General features: G+C 29.2%; 1 protein-coding gene across 1 annotated transcript; it reads right to left on the bottom strand.

Annotated features, from left to right (window-relative positions):
• Positions 1-6,473: 6,473 nt before the first annotated feature.
• On the bottom strand, positions 6,474-15,333 carry LOC126843320 (E3 ubiquitin-protein ligase ZNRF2). The gene is made up of 4 exons (XM_050580757.1): positions 14,641-15,333; positions 10,173-10,268; positions 9,972-10,077; positions 6,474-8,140 (listed from the first exon to the last, which is right to left on the bottom strand). The coding sequence occupies exons 1-4, from the start codon at positions 15,008-15,010 to the stop codon at positions 8,083-8,085; spliced, it is 630 nt and encodes a 209-aa protein (XP_050436714.1). The 5' UTR covers positions 15,011-15,333; the 3' UTR covers positions 6,474-8,082.
• Positions 15,334-17,095: the final 1,762 nt, after the last annotated feature.

The raw sequence follows: 17,095 nt of genomic DNA, 5'->3' as shown, positions 1-17,095 counted from the left end.
TCATTTACACATCAAACGGAGTAGAACAAACTATAATTTAAACTTCAGACACGGTTAGATTAATAAACCGTTCTCGAGTATCTCCTTTTGAAAAACATAACGGCTAAACGATGCAAACTAGAGTCTTTACACGTCCTGAAAACATTTGAATATATTTCACGACCTTAAGCTGTTTTTTTTTTGTAATATCAAAACCATTAAAATGTATTTCTAGGCACGGTGCTAGAAATTAATAAGTAATAAATGGGTAATAACTGGTCTATAGTAGGTTTTGAATTTTGAATTTTGAAGTTATTAATTTTTAAAAGTTTAAACTATAAGCAGCGGCAGAGGTAAAATGAAACTATATTAATTACATAAAATATCTTTTTGTAAGCATAACCTACCAAAATTGTTACAAAAAAGTAACAGAATAAAGGAATAATTAAGGCGAATACAGCTTCTAAGAGATAATATGATAGCGAATAAAACCTTGATTTAATCAAGGTTTTATTACTTAAATCGTGTTGATTAAACTTAATGAGTTTCTCATTAAATATTTTACATGAAACGTAATTGGCTAAAATAATTTGCTAACAAAAAATATTAGTGTTCCATTTAAGTTTGAAAGTCCCATGATACGCTTTTTAGATAATAATACATAATTTAATATTCGGTACTAATTTTACTACCAATTTACCTTTTGATCTTAACTTCGTCCGATTTCCGTTTACGGGATCTCGAAAATATGGGCTTTAAATAACCACACAAGTTTAACATAAAGTTAATTTAAGTTATATAATGAATCAATTTAAGTTGCTCTAAACTTGATCCACTTGAAACTCTTCCATTATGCTATATTCTACATGTCTATCGTCAATGGGCTTTTCTTACTTACATTATTATTATTATTATTATTATTATTATTATTATAAAAAACCCAGCACAGTCTTGTCGGAGCAGTTGATAGTCTATAGGAATTATTTTAATTAACACACAAAAAAGCACACGAGCAGATTATGTCCAAATAATATAATATAAGAAAGTAATGAGTATTCCGAATAAGAGTAGACAAATTGGTAAGAGTGCCACTTTTAGAGGTTTCATTAGGAAAACGATGAATTTTTTCTAATTTAATCGTTTTATGTATATAAGAAAAAAGAGACCTAATGACAGGAAGTATCTTAAAACGAAAAAGATTGGACGCAAGAGCTAAAAATGTTAAAGTATAAAATACAGGACTGAGAGACAGAGCAGATAAGGAAATTTACATTGTTAGGCGAGTAGTGCACTTTGCAGTAAAAACCAAAGCAGATTTGTAAAGGTACATTGATATTAGCATTGGGTTTATATATACTCAATGATATTAGTTATAAAATATATATTATCACATCGTGCTCCCGAGACCGAGGCATATCAATAATATCTAAAGTAGAATTTTTGAATGAATATTACAAAAAGAAAAAATATTGACAACAATCGGGGAAAATAAATACAATTTAAACGCTACCTAATAAAAGGAGAAAATTTTTTTTGTCGAGAGTGGAATTTATGGAACTTGAAAATATGACAAAGGACTGGATAAAAGAAAAGCATTGCCGTATCGAAAAATAGAAAACAGAAAAGGTAGTCAATTAAATTCAGTCAATACTATCGTGTAACAGAAATCCAATATATTATCTGATGTCGATCCGAGTAAAAACTGTAAATTGAGGATGAATTGAAAAAAAAAAAGATTTAATTTTCAGGAATCACGGAAATCCTATGGAAATTAAATAGTTTGTATAGGGTGATATATATGTGAATTTTTAGGTGTAAAAGATGTGTAATTAAGGCGATTTATAACTTATATTAAATTAAAAATAACGTTCCAAAGTAATAATGTTTAACCAAAATTGGCGATTTGGTTTTCCTGTACCTAATTTATCAGTTACGACAAGTATTAAATTTATGCGTAACTAGTGCATTCAAAAATGCACTTGAAGAGTCAATATTAACATTGTTTTAATAAGTTACATTTGAAATTTTGGATAATGCTAAGTTTAAACTAAAATTAGTACGCTAATTTCGTATGGAATGACTCCCTAAAAGTAAAAACAAGGATATTTATAAAATATATTTTGTCAATTTTTTTGTGTATACTTAAACAGTGTAATTTTTATAAAGGATATTTCTTTTGTGAACTTTCACAATCATATGCCACAAAATGCGAAGACGATAAAGTTCAGGATATTATTGCCGAGTCGAAATGAAAAATTGATTACAAGTCTTTATTTTTATTTTTTGACAGTATACTCTATTCTAGACATGCTGAAATTCTCATTTGTTGTCTGAGAATTATAGTTAATAACTCAAAATAACAACCACGGCTCTTGGTCGTAAACATTGAAATTAAACAGATTATAAGGAACAGTAATTGCACAAAGCTATAATAATTAGAAAACACGAAGACGGGAAATGAATGTTCTTACCGATTAAATTTGTTAAACATCTAGTAATAATTATTACAAGTTAAAAAACTGAAAAGTTATTCTACAATAATTGTTATAGACGAACGTGATCAATGTACAACAAAATTATCATTTTGTCGAAAACGTATTACATGAGAATTCGTGTATGTGCCGGTATACGGTGTACCGATGGTATATAAAAGTAATAATAAAATATAGATTAATATAGTGTAATACTAATATACCGGATGAAACTCTGAGCTTGTGGTAAAGAATGTTAAATGTAGCTTTTGTGATTAATACGAGGGGTTCCTAGAAGCCCAACCACCGAATTTTGGGCAATCGTAGAACTCCATTTTGTAAACGGATCAGCAATATGTGTATCTCTGCGAATTATTATAATTTATAACTATATAGCTTTGAGCAAACACATACAAAGCAAACGTGGATTAATACAATATACATCAATACATTTCATAAATACCCATAATGTAAAATACGAAATTAATTTGTTCAGTAAATCAAATATACCTATGTATCATAAATCAAGTAGGTACCATAAACGTCCAATTGAAAATATAATATATATATATGATTGTATAATGTATGTACTCAACTGACTACTGAGGTTTACACCAAATGATAACATTTTTATTTTTAAACATGACTTGTTATAAATGATTATATTTTTTAACCTTTTTCCTAATAAATACAGTTAATTTTCCAATAACTAAATAAAAAACCAGCTTTTAACCAGCTAATAACCAACCCCAGAGAAAGTTGTAAGCTTAAAAAAAAATTTGTTTTGAAATCCATTTAACAGAATTCTACAATATTTCTGAATTTGGTGAAAAACATGTATTAATTAGTTTTTTTTTTTTTAAGATTTATTCTAGTTGAAATACATTTTTAGGAAATGATAAAATGAAACAAACACTCTAAAAACAGTGTTTTTTACCACTTTGTAGGTGATTTTTTAAAAACAGCTGATTTTTTAAAACAGCTGATTTTTTCTTAGCTGCTACACAAAGAAATCAGTTCAGTGGCTTAAAATATATCGTGGGTACAGGCACAAAAATATAAAAATAAAAACACATCATTGTAAATACAAAATTACAATATTTTAGTTTTCGAATAGGGTAAAATTTTGCTGTAAATAGAAAACATCACTATACCCTCATATATTTTCTAAGGGAGCCTTGAAGACAGTTTTAATGTTTAAGTTCCTCTTAATCGCATTTCCTTCGTTAAAGAGACCTCTGAAAGTGGATAAAAGGCAACTTTTGGAATACTTTTTCCTAGAAGAGTTTTTACGAAGTAGGTAGTACATTATTGAAAACTATTCGAATAATTATGTATATTACTTACGGTAGTATTTCTGCTTGAGCTTCAACTCGGCCAAGTCTTTATTGCACACAAAAGAATAAAAATCTTAAAGCGTTGGCGTACCCAAAAATAGAAGCTTGAAGATTGAAACTCAAAAGACTATTCCGGGTTAATCAAGCTTAGGGCGTTTTATACTTTTATCGCCTTAAAGCGCAATAACGCCAAACGCTTTCACCTACTCAAATGTGTACACTTATTTTACAAACTGCACACATTTACATTTACTGTCGAAATGAACACAAAATATATAATCACTAATGTTAATTGGGGAACTCTGCTCAAGGGACAGGTAGGCCATGAGTTTAGATCTTGCCCGTAGTTTACATAGATTCCCTAAACACAAAAACATAAGTACAATTATTATACAAAAAACAAATTAATAACAATACATTCAATTTTTTAAGACTCAATTCTCAAACGTGTGGCAATGAGATCAGATGGTTAAATACTTTGGTAGCAATAATGTTGGATAAACTGAGGAGTTCGAGAACCGAATTATTTATATTATTAAAATGAATAAAGTATAACAAAATAAAATCGTTACTTCTGACATCACTTACACGATAAAAACTTGATATTTAATTTTTATCATGATTCTGGCGGTCGGACTCAAAAAGCTAATATAATAGGTAACGGTTGAATTAATACAAAATATAACAAGTTTAACATAAAAAGACAGAAAAACATTAACGTAAAAACAAAACTTGACTAATCTCAAATAATGTGTGGTTATACAATGGCTTATGGCCTGAAGAGTGTTTATAAACTTTAATCATTGATCAACTTCCTTGATAACCCCTACACTTGAAAACAAAAATCGCTAAATAAATAGGTGCCGAATTTTGAATACAATACTGACAAATGGTAGTCTTACATCTAAAGTTTGGTACTAAGTCGAATAGTGCACATTTTTGCTAATTAATTAATCTACGACGTGTGGATTGGGTTTTAGACTATGCCACTATACCTACCCAAGCTATTACCAACTAGTTTTATATTATTTTTTAACTAATTTTGGGTATCTAATTGACATTTTTTTTCGAATTATAAATTTCAATGTTAGTTTATTTGGGAGCATAACCATGTAACATACCATCAATCTAAGGTAAGTCACCAACTTTCATATAAATTGTACCAATGTCTATATATTTTAATAAAAACAATTTATATATTTTTAATAACGTTTTTATTTTTAAATTTTCGATTAAAAGGTTTTATTTTTAAAACACTAAAATTAAGAAGAATATTATATTTTATTTTAACTATTATAATTTTCTAGTGCTTTATAATCCGACTAACTGATGAAAACATTTATTAGTGAATAGTGATTTTAGAAAGATAGTGGAACGTCTAATAAATGCCTCTTAAAACCATAAACTTTATCATACCATTTGTCTTACTAGGCACGTGTCAAAATTAAAAGTTTTTTTATTTGTTTGAGGGGTTTTCCTATTTGGAAGGGATAAAGTAGTACTTTCTACTTAAGACCACTTCACAAAGTACACTAACGTCTAACCTCATGCAATCGTAGAGGTGCTCCTCGTGTAAATTTGTTTCAAAGAAAAAAGTTTTAAGATACCTACAAACAAAAAAAAAAGATATTGCATCATTTAAAAACCAATTTACCTCCTCAGTTTTGCGTTGAAGCTGTAAAACGAATAATGATAATAATAACAAGTATAAAGTTGTTTATACCTTCTTGAATTTACATTGTTGCGATCGTCTGGAGAAAAAAGTCATGAAAATGTTTGTTGTATTGTCTGAAACAGTTAAAGACGCAAATAAGTAGAATGTACTCCACAAATCCACTAAATTCTAAAATGAATTAATCAATTGAAAGTACTTATTATATGGGCACGATTCAAGAATCAAGATAGTGGTTAATGTACCTAATTGTTAACACACTGGATACAGGATACTATTACCATTGTCCTGGGAGTAATATTACTATTTTGTTTAAACCAAGATCATACAAATTATAAATGCTTATAAAATTGTAGGTCAAAATTTAAACAAAAGTTGAAATAAGTAACCTAACTTCGGTTAGACTGCTTATAGTAAATTATTTTTCTATTAAAGTCCCATATTATAATCATGAAATCCAGTAAGTTTACTTAATAGAGCATTTGCTTACTTCTAAAAAGAAATGAATAAACTTTCAACCATTTTTCTGCATTGTTAAAATTTGTAATGTGTTTTCACGTATTATGTTAGGTACATGACTCCCCAATAATATTTCACTTTAATAAGTAAAACATCAAAGTATGACCAACATTCGACATTAATAAATTATAAATAATAATAAACAAAGATAATCAAATTATAAAATAATGTACACATTTACACCATATTAAAACCAAATTTTATGAAAAATAAAAGGCAAAAATGACTAAAGGCATAGGACCTAAAATTTGCACGAGTCACAAGTTTCCATTGAATGCAAAAATTTTTAGTGTACATATAAATACAATGGTATTACAAATTATTCGATTTATGTTTCTTTAAAAATGTACAAACAATTCTTTAAAGATATTGCAAAAATGATTAAGTTTTAGGTATATTCTAACAAAACTACAAGGAAAAATAATAGGAACATAGTCACAAATAATACTTTGATGGATTATTATCATCATATTATATTTATATATAATATATTATATTACATTCATGTTTAAGATACATATCACAATAAAACAGATTAAAAGGGGTCTTACAAGTTTAAAAATAATATTTTTGTAGACAGAAAACAAATATTATTTTTCATCTGAATAACACATTTTACAAGTAAATAAAAACTAGTAAAAACAAAAACTTAACTATACTTCTTGTCAATTTCATTTAAATTCTCTGTACGAAATTTGTACACACACAACAACATTCCTCAAAATACCTTTCATATACATTTAAGAGTAAAATAGTTTATTATTTTTAGCGTTTAAATATTTTGAATCTACTGATTGAGCACAAAGGGAACGCAAGTTAATTGTTATTATGTAATTATAGTAGATACCTAATACAGTAACTACTTAAATAATAAACAAACCAGCAGTAGATATTTTACGATGAATCTGTGTGTACGTGCGATACAAAATAACATAAATGGCAACCGACAAATGCAAATTGGCTCCGCAGACATTGTCTTCAAAAAAAAAAATTACATATTTTTCTTTTAAATGATATACAAATATACTACACATATTATATATTATGTGTGTTTGTGTGTATAAATTAAACAAGAAATACAATTTCAGTATAAATAGCATCCCCAACTAGATTTCGTTTATAAAATTTGTATTTTACATTTAAAAAAAATTTATAATTATAAAACAAAACAAAACAAAGTTACAATGCACCGTATAAATTCAAAATAACGACAAAATGCTTAAGTCTATTTTTACTTTGAATATAAATGAAAATCAAATGTTTTTGATCAATAACAGCAGAAATAACTAAAACATGTTATGTTAAATAACTCTAGCGACTAATATTTTGGGTAATTTATATTAATCGCTTTTGCTTCCAATATACATACAAAACTATACAATAATCAGCTTGTTAAAATATACTAGTTAAAATATAAAAAAGAAAAGCCTAACATTCTTTACTATATGGTTCGACGGAAATTATTTTAATTTCAATCCAATTATATTCATTACAAGAATACCTATTAAATATTAATCAGAAAAAAATAAAAAATAATACATAAATAAAAAAAAGGAAGGAAATGATATGTATGTACAGCTGTTTGTATAACTTTTTGGAACAAATCAAACGAATAACAATTTAATTACATAAAAAATGTACTTAAACTCCTACATCGTATTGCTCAAGTTTATAGAATTAAAATTTAAAAAATCATTTCAAACGTAAAATAATATAAAATATAAAAACTGAGAATAATATTGTTATGCAACTACATGTGTATGACTGCGTTATGTGATCAATAAATATAACTTTCATAGATATCGAGCATAATCAGATAACAAACATTTAACTTCGTCAGCCTTAGCACACAACCGAATTGCAAAAAACACTGAAAGCGTACAAGACCTATATTTGACAACAGTATTTGTGCAATTCTTATAAATATATTTTTTATTTTCTTCATTATTATTAACATTAATTATTATTTATTAACAATTAGGATAGATGTTCAAAAGTGGTAGTTGTTAAAAATTAATTATTATATAGCCAATGGGTATGTTTAACTTTTATTTTCCTTTTTATTTTTTTTCAACTTTTTCTTCAAAGAAACCATTTGACAAATTTAATCGCCTGGGTGCTCTGGACAGGATCTGTTCACTTCAAACCACCGGTCTATACAACTGAAAACAAAACAAAGTTAATTTAAGTAAACATTTTTATAATTGAAAAAGAAAAAATATATTGGTCAACAACATTTAACACTACACAACTATTTTTATTATTATATAAAAGTGTGCAGCTTAATGGTTTATTAATTATTGGTACGTCAATAAAGTTAAATGATGGGTGTCGATAGGTGTTCAGTTAAGACCATAGATAATAGTAGTTAGTACGGGTTTAGGGATCTGGAAAAAAATGAAATTGTACTTTTTTCTAAAGACACTAATAAACGTTTGGTAAATATTTAATAGTGGCGAATAACAAAGTGAAAATAGGAACTTTTTAGGTTTTAATTTAACAATAATATTATTTAAATGTGTAATGTATAATTATGATATATTATTTATGTTTAAAGTGTATGATTTCTTATGTCGACGGGTGACATCACAACTATATTAGATCCTTGACAAACAATTGTAATACACACTGCGTAGATAATATCATTGCGACGGTTTTCCCCCTACCACACATTGTGGATTTGCAATGTCTATGTAATAGAAGTCGGCAATGACTCATGTACACTTCCTAGGTCAATAATCTTTCTATTAAAAATACTACTCTGACAAGAAAAACCACCTATGACCAAACTATCTGACTGTCTACTACTGAAGAAATTCGTCCTACCCCGAACCCTCAAAAAAATTAAAAAATAAATATTTTTTATTTGTCAAATTGTTTTTTTTTATGCTAGATCCATTAATAAAATTCATAAATTAACTATACCAATAAAGTATCCTCAATTATTCGTAATAAATATAGAAAATAATTTTAGCTTAATGACGCTGTATAATTAATATAATCGATCGGAAATTCTATAGTGATAATGTGGATGACAATGACAATGAAAATAATAATAATAAATTGATGATGATAATGTACAATAGCCAACGCGGAGAATAAAAATGTATTGAAACAAAAAACAATTTAAATTATTTTTGTTTTCATAAAATTTGTTGTTATTGTCGGCGATTGCACTGGAGACGATACGATGTCACAAGAAATAACAAAGAAACTGTGAAATTAATTTTTAAAAATATTTACCGGAAAAACTTTGTTTCGAACACGCACTATTGTTCTAAAAATGGCTACCATAAGGTCACGGGAATAGGTAAAATAATAATATAATTGAGCCATCTTTGCGCACAATACAAATTTTATAAGTACATGTGTGTACTTATATTTTACAAGCAAATCGGTATTTATTTATGAAAACAAACAGTCTACACGCCTTAAAGCGCATCTCTCTATACACACAACACGTTATACCACTGTGGTTTTCCGTTTTACACAATGCCTAATTGGATATTATCAAGTCCAGTGGGAAATCAAGATTGTCATCTTAATACCCTGGTCAAATCGCCGACAACAAAATTCGCTTAACAAAATGTTAGGTCCAATCCTAACGTTATGTTATTATGATCATGATTATACCATCTGTTTTACTATAAGCCTGTTAATTAACCTATTTCTAAATTGAACGTGTAATACAAAAGAAACCCAACCTAGCCTAACCTAACCTAACATGACATATAGGGCGATGCACTTTGGTGTCTGTTTTATGCAGATGACAGTACTGAAGACGTATTAGGACTTAAAGCAAAAGGAGGTTTGGAGAGAACATCCACATCTATGCCGGCAGCTCGTGATAGATAACCGTATGGAAGAGCAAGTCGGCAGCTATTGTGAAAATTGCAAGAATTGGAACAGTTAATGAAAACCGTTTTTTTTTTTATATTAAATATAAAGTGTAGTATAATTATAAATATGAAATTAAAATAGATGGATAATTACGTTTTGTGGTATATGCAGAGACATGGCAGCCTGGCAATGGTATCGCCTTGCGTCAGTTCTTCCAAGCATATAACGCACTCGCCTTTGTCGTCTTTTAAAACGTCTTCTGCATCACAAAAGAATAACAAAAAAATAATAATAAATAATTATTTTAAAAATAAACAAAATACAAATTCTATAGTAGTTTTAATATTTTGTTACCGTTGTAAATCAGTCTGGGTTTGGTCAGGCACATGACGAGGTGTACTTCGATCTCGTCCGGCAAAACAAACTTTGAACATACTGGACACTTTATTCCTGAAAAATTATTTGTTTTAAATGGACGTAGTGTAAAATCATAATCAAAATTATCGTTATCTCTGTATAATTTTACACACAATGTTATTTGTTGTTTTATCGATTACACAATACACAGTATAATACATTTGAGAAGGTATACCTATACGATTGCGTTATTCCCTTATCGGTGCCAATAAGTTGTATTATTATACCGGGTGGTCCGTTTAACATAAGACAGCTCATTTTCTCGGAAAATAATTACAATTTTGTAATTATTTTCAAAATAGACAAAACTACAAAATTGTAATTACTTTATGGTTGTCTCACAGTAAGTGGATCACTTGTGTACATAATATATATATATATATATATAAATATATAATATTTTAATTTTTCACAAACACATTAATATTAGTAGGAATAATAATATAAAACATACATTGAGCGTTGGTCTGCGGCAGTAAGCACTGCAGTAGTTTTTGTAGGTAAAGGAGAAAATACAAAATCAAACGTAGGATTTAATATTATGATTTAAAACAAACGTTTTAAATCGTTTGATAAATAATAATTTTAAAACCCAATACAATTCCTGGAAAAACATATTATCTATTCGCATCAGATACTCGGTAAACATTAAAATATACTACACCGCGTGACCCGTGAGAAAAATTGCAAATGGCAGCACGATATGCATTATCATATTTGTAGGTAGGTATTACAAATTGCCCCGCAATATTATATTATAGTATTTTATTTGGTGAAACATCATTTCGGATTTGTATTTCTTTTTTTGTCATACACAATATTATTATGTTTGGCGACAGCGTTAATCCTCTCGAGTTTAAAACAAAAGCACATCGGTGGCACGGTCACGTTTTAATAGATAAATATTATTACTATTAAATACAAACGACGATAGCATTGTTTGGGCAGTAAATGCTGTATTTTATTATTATCTATCAGAATACCATGCGATATAATATGAAATGAGGAGTCGAGTTAGCCATGAAGTTTTATCGCCAAACAATATGAAAAGATAAACTTTTCACGATTGTAAATTAATTATCTGCACGAAGTCGTTGAACGTTAAAATATAATTTAATGTCAACGTCAAAGAAACTTTTTTTAAAAAAATTCAAGGTCATACAAAAGAAAAAAACGGCAATTTCCATATACGCAAATGCGTTAAACAATGGAACATGGTACCGTGAGATTAAATGAACGAAATGTTTTTAAACTACTCATATGATTTGAGACAATAGACGATTATAATATAATCTCGAGCAAAAAATTAAATAACACTACCTTTAGTTGGCGTTTATCTTTTAAAACTAAGGCATAAACGGCCATAATAAACACACAATTAGCAGTCATGTCAGTTTTTTGTTCACTGCCGTTTTGATTTTATTGTATTAAATTATTATTACCTATTTAGGACTCATGGATAATCTAGTAAGGGACGTTAAAAGATGATTTCAAAAGTTTGCTCTGCATTATTATTCTTAAACGACGTTAACGACCTCGTAGTTTATACTGTGATGGATAGTAGTATGTGGGTACACTAGATCATGACCACGATTTAAAATATAATCGCATATATATATGTACGACAATTGATATTCAGGTCATCGCCATAATATGTATACTATACAAGACGCCATTTACACAGTAGGTATAGCAAACGTTGTGCTAAATAGTATATTTTACAATATGTATACAGTATATAAATTATATTATAAGTATGCACTATAAAAGCAGTGATGAGAACCATTAGGGCTAGGACGATTTTTTTGGTAAAAGCAACTTTACAAAATAAAAATATTCGTTTTTTTATTTAATGCATTAATTGTTTAAAAATGATAAAAAAAAACAAATGCAAGGAAACAATATAAGGTTAATCATAATAGAGGTAAAGGTCAATGATTGAATTTAGAGAAAGGACAGGGGGATTGACCTAACCTAACGTGCCTATACCCGTTGCCAACTTATTCTCCCATTTTATTTTCGATCACAATTCTTTTAAACAGGTACAAGCGAGGTGTTGATTATTTGCATTTGTGTAAAACGTCTTTATCCAATGCTTGTCGGTTATTATCGATTTGCGGTGTGCATGAATTACCACAATTGAATAGTTATGGCTAATTATTATTAAAAAAACATCTCGGTTTGCCGTTTGGTGTATTTATTATTAAATTTTCGCGAGTGAAGATTTTAAAACGCCCCCACACCACTTTGCCAACAATGAGCTTTTGGATGACAGCCTATCCGCTCTGTTCGAAGATTAGATCAATTCCTAAATCGATGGCATATTATCTCGAATATGATATCCAATATCCGTTGTTTAATGTATTAAAAAAAAAATATATATATATATATATATTCGTTTAATTTCTCCGGTACATTTGTCCTTGAAAAAGCAATCAATATGCCATTAAGTGTTCAAGAATGATTACCTACAGGTACAGCGTTCGTTGTGGAACACATTTTGGAGCAAGCAAGGACGTCTAGTTTAGACGGCGTCTGTGTGGCCCAGACCGAATAATAATTATTATTATTATTTTCTTTGTTGCATTATTATTATGCAAAGATCGCCGTCCATAAGTTTTGTCCTCAGTTCGCCATCGGTTGACGGTGAAGAGATAAATAAATAAAAGTTAATACCATTTGCGCACTGCCACCTACTTGTGACGTCGTCGATGGCGCCCACGGCTCCATTGCAAACGTCCCTGATACATTATCATAATAATTACAATACAGCTGTTATTGTAATTTGTAGCACGTTATTTAGCAATTAGCATATTCTGTTGCTGGCGTTTCTTCAGTAAGTACAGGACAACATAGACCAAAAATCATGTCCTACACGTAGACGGGCGAAAGCCGTAACAAATTTTTTTTAAAATGTCCAAATAGGCCACCGCTGCAAACTATTACGGTTTTCAAAAATAAAACGGGTTTTCCGGGTTTTTTTGTTGTTAAACTAGAAATAATTCTATTTCGAGAAAATAGTGGAGTTTTAGGGGGGTGATGAATACAGATTATTCAAGATACATAGTGATCTATTTTAATTAGATAAACACTTCATAAGTAATAAATGTGTTTATGTAATGTAATGTTATTAGGTTCTTTCGGGTTTTTTTTACACCCCCCTAAAAAAAAAATGAATACAATTTTTTTAATTTTCTTTCCATTTATAGGCACGTATTAAATCTACTGGCAAATTACATTTTTAACACAGTTAGAAAAGTGAAATAAAGAGTTAAGAGATTTTCCACTATTTTCGAAGAAAGGGTTGATTATATTATGTTTTTAGTTTATGGCTGTACATCTTCAGTGGGGATAGAACTAACAAAATTCCAATTTACTAAAAAGTTTACTGAGCAAGTTCATTTCCTAATTATTTATTTGAATGAAAAATACAGACATTTCAGTAGAAGATTATAGCTCTTGAAATTGAAACCAAATCTTCAAATTCTTCTTTTTTTTTATTATTACAGAAGTTAACAGCGCTAAATTAATTACATTTTTCTGAAGAAGAACATCTTACAACTTTCATTCCTGACAAAAGAGATTTGAGATGCTAAAATGAAGAGGAATAATATACTAGTGATACCAACTTTTAAAGAAAGTTTACTAGTTCAAAATGGGTATTTAAAATACAATTTTTTTTTTAAACTCACAAGTTAGGACAACTTAGACCATTGGTACTTTTTACTTATTTTAATGAATTCATACATTAATTTTGATTTATAGTTTGAATTTCTAACGCCTCTCTTTCCACCCCCCCCCTCCTCTAGTACCATAATACACCCTACACCATTGCATGACACACACCTTACACCACTGCATGACACACACTTAGACTGTACTATTCAATGGTAACAATGATTGTTAAACAAAAAATTACAATTTAACGATTTATAAATAAATAGTTTGAAAGAACTATTATTTTACATTTGGTTCCACTCAATATGCGAATTGCCATATTTTATTAATATGGGTTTCACATAAACTCGTAATCAAATATCTACCCAATTTATCAGAACACCTTAAGGGTAAGACATTTATGGCTGTTAATCTAAGCAAATCATACTTAAGAGACCACTATTGTAAATGTTCTCTCCCGAGTCTTAATGAGCAATTTCTATGTGTTTAAGTGAGAGGCAAAACATTTACTATAGCGGTTCATAAATCACATGGTTATACTTGATTATCAAATAACAGTGCATAAAATACAAACCAAAATATGTTTAAAATCTTTGTCACTCTTTCTTCGCAGTTTAGCTTAATAATTAAATGAAGTTTAACGACACTAAAATTAGGTTTAACTGTACTTAAAAGTTGAGTTAAACCGTTGGGAAAGACCAATATAATAAACACAAAAATGTCTCACCATTGAAAGACCAAATATGTGCAGGTAACGAATGTGCTGAGTAAACTCGTCCAAGACTTATATTAGCCATAACTGTGGGACTGTCCATGTTTTGATCGTCGTTTGAGCTACTGTCGGCTTCGAGCACGTCGGTGATGTCGAATCGCGAGCCTGTCGAGTTACTATTGTCATCGTGGCCATCGGGCACGCTGGACAACGACCTGGCGCGTTGCCTGTCGTTAGCCACGACACTAGGCAATGAACGTAATATACTAAACCCAGCGTTGCCGGCGGTCTGCATGGAGTCCGGACCGCTGCCCGTTGAGAACGACCGGTCCGCATGACTACCACCGCTGTCATCGCCGTTGGCCGTGCTGGCCTTTGCTCCCATCTCGCATGCAACAAACTTATTTAGCACTGGTCTAAAACTAAAAAGCAGAGAACAATTTGTGTACTATAAAAGAACCGAATGTTCAGCGCGGACATCCATCACACGTCTTGACATTGATTAACGAAACTCGACGATGGAAAAACTAACGGCGGAGAACGCTTGCGGTTCGCTTAAAATAACACTCAAAAAAGACACACGGTCGTCTCGTACTAAGAAATTCTAATGAGAAAAAAATAAATTATTAACGACAGACGATACGACGACTCTTTTTGTTCTGGTTTTTTAGTTATTGTCGCAGTTACGAATTGGTAGTTCTGATAATAATGATAACGTAACATGGTCAACTGGTATAGGAAAAATAATGCAGATATAATGGCGGCGAGGGAAGGGATTTCCCGATCAGCTGTTCCCTGACGTAATGATATTATCACATTTAAAATAATAATATTATATTGTATGTAATAATAAAAATGTATAATGTACAAAAATGTACAATTTGATACGTCTTGTAGAGATGATACCCTTTGATGTAATTCGTGTATTTATTTAAAAGCACATATTATGGAAAAAAATGCATCGTGACGTGTTGAGGCGGTCGATACGTTTTAATTTTACACATTTATTGTGCCAAATTTTACCATTCTTTACCTTCACAGTAATCGATAAGCTCTGTCTCATGTGATAACTTATTGTTATTGTATGTTTCGTGGAAATCGAAACATTTGATATTGCTAATTGCACTATTCAAAAACATATCAATATGCTTCTGCGAAACTGTATTAGATTTCTATAGCGCCTACTAAACTACAATATATTATGGACTTGTAATAATATATATCGGCACGCTACACGTGCATCTAAACGCTTTGGATGTTGGACTGATTCCAACCATTATATTGTTATCATACCAAAAAAAGATACTCAAAACTAATTAGGATACAAAATACTAGATTTTATACATTAGTTACAATGTAGACAATGTTATATTATTATACTGCCGTTAAACAGGAAAAAGTAAAAGATTATGTATTAGGTATATTATTTTTACTTTATGAGTAGGTACTAGGTATTACTTAGAGGTATATTAAATAGAAATAAAATAAAAACAATTGGTGAAAAACGCAACGAATAAAAAGATGTTATTATACATGTATTTTTAGGCCTAAAAAAGCTTAATATCTAACTTTTTGTAAATGTACGTAATTATTTCGCTTTAAAGTTTTTATATCCCGTAAGGGGCTCGATATGGAATTGTTTTAAAAAAATTCTTCTTAACTGTTCCAATTTTAATTTTTTACACGACTAGAAGAGTTAATTTAAATTTGTTCATTAAATCCATATTATTTAGTATTCTAACGCTGTGTCTGGACAAGGTACACGAGACATCAAGAGATAATTAGTTATCTCTAATTAAATAGATACATAATATAGTTTGTTACAACCGACAAAAACAAGCTACATCAAAAATCAATTAATCAATGGCATTTATCAAAAACCTACATACCACTTGAGAAGTAATAACTTTTCTTTTTTTTAAATTAAGATATTGAAAATATAAAATTATTTATAATAGATATCTTATTTTAAGAGCACCTTTTGGTTAAGAAATTTAAAATTTAAAAAATGTAATTTTGTCCAATTTAATGGTTTAGGTAGGCAAATACCAAAACCATTGATTTTAGAATAATTATTACAAAGTGTAAAATAGTATTACAATTTATAAAATATAATAATTTTAGTCATTTACAAGGATAAAAGTTTGATCTTTGTTCTGTACCTTACAAGCCGTTTTTTCACTCTATATTTTAGTAGCATTAATGCAAAACTGATTTTGTATATTTTTTATACTATTTTTCAGTCATTCGATCCAACTCCATTAGTATGGAATTCATACACATGAAAATGTACATAAGTATTTATTATTCAGAAGTACATATTTATTGATGATTGCTCATATCAGTTTATGTTATAACAATAATTCAGACAATGTTCATTACAGAATAATTATACGTATCATAATTCGTAAAATTATGGTGGGCACTCATTAACAAATTAAGTATTAATGCAGTCGTATAATTCAAAATA

Source organism: Adelges cooleyi, unplaced genomic scaffold, assembly GCF_023614345.1.
Source record: "Adelges cooleyi isolate 19-005CV unplaced genomic scaffold, UGA_ACOO_1.1 ACOO_flye_CR_arks_rails_tigmint_CR_PRNA_574, whole genome shotgun sequence".
Lineage (NCBI taxonomy): Eukaryota > Metazoa > Arthropoda > Insecta > Hemiptera > Adelgidae > Adelges > Adelges cooleyi.
The sequence above is the reverse complement of the archived record's forward strand: the minus strand, read 5'-3'. Positions and strand labels throughout refer to the sequence as shown.